Here is a 3,673-nt window from a genome sequence, read left to right as displayed (position 1 = left end):
AGAATATGGGCAGTGTTTTTAATTTTATTGACTATGATCAGTATGAATAAATTAAACAAACTTTATGTTTCAGAAGCATAACAATTAATGAAATTATGGGAGATAATTATTATTAATTGTTTCCTTTATCCTATGAACAATATTGTTTGTTACTATTGTAATGATCATTTTCCAATTTTTCAAAAATATTTAGCATATGAGATTTGGTCGAGATTTTCTAGATCGGTTAGTTTCATAAAGAAAATTTCATAATTCCCTCTAAAAAAATAAATATGAAAATAAATCCTAAGGGAAAATATTAATATGTGGAAATTAGCTCTTAATTAATGTTAGAAATCACATGTCAATTATATAGATTCAACCACTTGCCTAAGTTTGAAGTAAATAATGAAAACGAAAATGCTTTGTGCTTTTAGTATTAGAAAGCCATATAAAAAACATTAAAGCCGAGTCCATATATAGACAGAGAAATGAATGTACATATACATACTTTATATTATCTGACTTAAAGCATTAGAAAGCCATATAAAAAGCATTAAAGCCGAGTCCATATATAGACAGAGAAATGAATGTACATATACATACTTTATATTATCTGACTTGTATTCTTGGGAAGGAAATTATTTCGATCTCTGATTTGACTTTTCTACTGCTGCTATATGTACATTTTACCAAATTTGTGATAACTGTATTTTAATATCTTTTAAAATTATGAATTTTGAGTTGAGATTTTTAAAATCAATTTTTGTCACATTGATATTTCTGTTTTTAAAATCTTTACAGCATAGTCTAATTCAATTAAAATTGACAGAAACCATTAAATAGGGATTATATACAACGCATGTGGCACTTAATTCTGATTTTTTAAATTTATTTTTTATATTTTAAAAATTTGAAAACTCTAAAAAAATACTAAATGTTCAAAAAAAAAAAATTAAAAGTCCAAAAAAAAAAAACAGATGGTAAAAGAAAATTCTGAGGGCAAGATAAAAATTTTGAAAAAAATGAAAAATATATATTTTTATCCTACCTGGTTTAGTGAAGATTTCAAATTTTTTTGGTAAATTATTGAATATTTTAATTAATTAAAGTATGATATAGTAAAACATGTTGAGATGTTTCTCTTTTCAAACTATAATTTGAGAACAATGTATTACCGGAAAAAAAAAAATCCAAAACTCTCATATATTTGACCCCAAAAACACAAAAAAAAAAAAAAAAAAAAAAACCACTGTCATATAATTGTGCCCAATGCCTCTTAGAAAAATTTCCTGGATCTATCACTATGAAAGCCAGTCTCAAATGTCATAAATGTAATAAATTAATGGGTCCCAATAAATAAGATTGATAGATTTAGAAGAATTCACTTATCTAAGACATACTGCTCGGGAACACCCCTAATATATGTGTTAAAAAATATTTATACACTTATCCACATGTGTAAGGATGTTGACAATTCTAAATAAAAAAAATATGGGATAACAGAATGGATAATTCCAATTCTAAATAAAAAAAAATCCTGGATAATAGAATGGATAAATCTATATATATTGTTTTGATATAGTAAAGGTATGAAGGATAATTTATAACCGTCATATCATAAAAAATGTGCAGATTTAATGATTATGGATGCTTTTGCCCATCATCATTCTTTATAAGTGCTTTATCATGCAACTTGCTCAAATGTTCCATTTTTTTTTCTTCTTTTTTTTTTTTCTCTCTCTCTTTTGGCATATATACAACTTGCTCAATGCTTATTATACGAATTTTAATTATCCTTCCTTTGTCTGGAATTTTGACGTTTTGAATAGAATTTATGGTACAACTTTTTTTTGGTAAACGAATTTATGGTACAACTGCACAAAAAGGAAACAACAATTATATGTTATTACGACTTTCTTTTTCTATGCCTACAGCTTAGATTTCAAAATTTTCTTTTTTTGGAAAGCTTGATTGAGGTGTATATATATATATATATATATAAAATAGGTTAATTAATTAACCTAAAAGGTTACTCCTTTAAGTAAAGCTGCATGCAAGCACGGCTAGCTCTTATAAATTTCACCGGCCGCGAACTAACATACGTTCATATATGTTATATAAGGGTTATAATTTACATGTTCACCATATAAAGTGAAAATTATATTTGGACGAGTCTATATATGTTTCTAAAATATCAAATTATAAATGTAGTAAAATTAAATGAACACACGTACAAATTAACCAGTAAATCAGTAAAAATTCAGTCAAAGAAGGCCGATAAGATAAGAATTAATAGTAATAAATGCTCCCCAACTACCAACCATAATGTTGTGGGGTCGTACAAAACATGTTGCACAATTTGATTAGCTAGTGATCTAAAAACATCTCCACACCGCCATTTCTCAGCCTATATATACCCAAAGAAGTCATCCTCCATTTTCCTCAACCTTTTCCATTAATATTTTTTTGATTTCCATATCCGCTCTTCTGGTAAGGGAAAAAAAAGGAAATGGGTTCGAGAATTTTAATTTTCCTGGGTCTTCTTTTCGCAGTTGTGCTTCTCATTTCTTCTGAGGTCTCTGCTAGAGACCTTGCTGCACAGACTTCCGCCAACAACAAAAATGGTGAGCTACTTTACTATATTAGTTAATTCTCATTGTAAATTCGAAAAGACACATATAATATTGGTAATACCATGGTTTTGTCATGGTACAAAAATATCAAATTACAGTTAAGCAGTACCCCCATTTTTGAAATTGGAATTACAACAATATATTCTTTACCATATAACATTTTATGGACCATATATATATACACATATATTTATTCTAGCTGAATGTAATACTTATTATGCTTGATTATAATAATCTTTGGCTTAAACTCCTTTGTCTTCGTGGAACACAGAAAAGACCAATGGGTTGAATGAAGCAAAACATGGTGATCAATATGGTGGAGGATATAATGGCGGTCGAGGTGGATACAATGGTGGTCGAGGTGGTTATAATGGTGGCAGAGGTGGCTACCCCGGTCATGGTGGTGGCGAAGGCGGCCATCCTGGCCATGGTGGAGGCGGCTATCCCGGCCGTGGTGGCGGCGGTGGTTGCTACTATGGTTGTTGTAGGCGTAGCTACTATGGAAGAGGATGCTCAAAGTGCTGTTCTTATGCTGGTGAAGCTGCTGATGCTGAACCTGAAGCCAAACCTCACAACTAAAAGAGTGCCGGTGGTTATATTATATTATATATATATATATATAAGAAGCATGCATGAATAAAATCATGGGACATGTCTCTTGGTCCCTAACTCCTCCTCTTGTATATATATATATATATATATATATGAAGTATCATATTATGTCTTAAATTACACGATTAGCGTAATGATAAGACTCTATGCTTTTAATAAACTATTCTGAGTGGTATTTTTAATGTTCTTCCAAAAGAGAGAAAAAAGAAAAAAAAGTACTATTTGTGCCGAAACAATCAAACGAGTATGCTAATATATATAAAATGATTGTTCTAATATGATATAACCCACGTGTTCCTACCAGGACTGGCCAATGGTAAATCCATCAATTTTTTTTTTTTAAGGCAATAATTCAAGTTTGAATCTGATAAAGGTAATTAACCTACAGCTCATTGGGTACTGTCATTGAGAGAATAAATGAAAATTTGAAAACCAAGAGATCTTGA

General features: G+C 29.7%; 1 protein-coding gene across 1 annotated transcript; it reads left to right on the top strand.

The window, feature by feature from the left end:
• The first annotated feature begins 2,428 nt into the window (after positions 1–2,428).
• Positions 2,429–3,409, top strand: LOC125421966 (cold and drought-regulated protein CORA). The gene is made up of 2 exons (XM_016026019.4): positions 2,429–2,606; positions 2,887–3,409. The coding sequence occupies exons 1-2, from the start codon at positions 2,492–2,494 to the stop codon at positions 3,192–3,194; spliced, it is 423 nt and encodes a 140-aa protein (XP_015881505.3). The 5' UTR covers positions 2,429–2,491; the 3' UTR covers positions 3,195–3,409.
• Positions 3,410–3,673: the final 264 nt, after the last annotated feature.

The sequence above is a fragment of the Ziziphus jujuba genome, chromosome 4, assembly GCF_031755915.1.
Source record: "Ziziphus jujuba cultivar Dongzao chromosome 4, ASM3175591v1".
Lineage (NCBI taxonomy): Eukaryota > Viridiplantae > Streptophyta > Magnoliopsida > Rosales > Rhamnaceae > Ziziphus > Ziziphus jujuba.
This window is presented reverse-complemented; position numbering and strand designations above follow the sequence as displayed.

What these genes read in the sequence shown, in the direction of transcription:
- LOC125421966 (XM_016026019.4), top strand. Translation starts at nt 2,492, where the DNA reads ATGGGTTCGAGAATTTTAATTTTCCTGGGTCTTCTTTTCGCAGTTGTG. An exon ending in TTCCGCCAACAACAAAAATG is followed by an intron (nt 2,607 to 2,886) that starts GTGAGCTACTTT and finishes CGTGGAACACAG; the next exon opens with AAAAGACCAATGGGTTGAAT.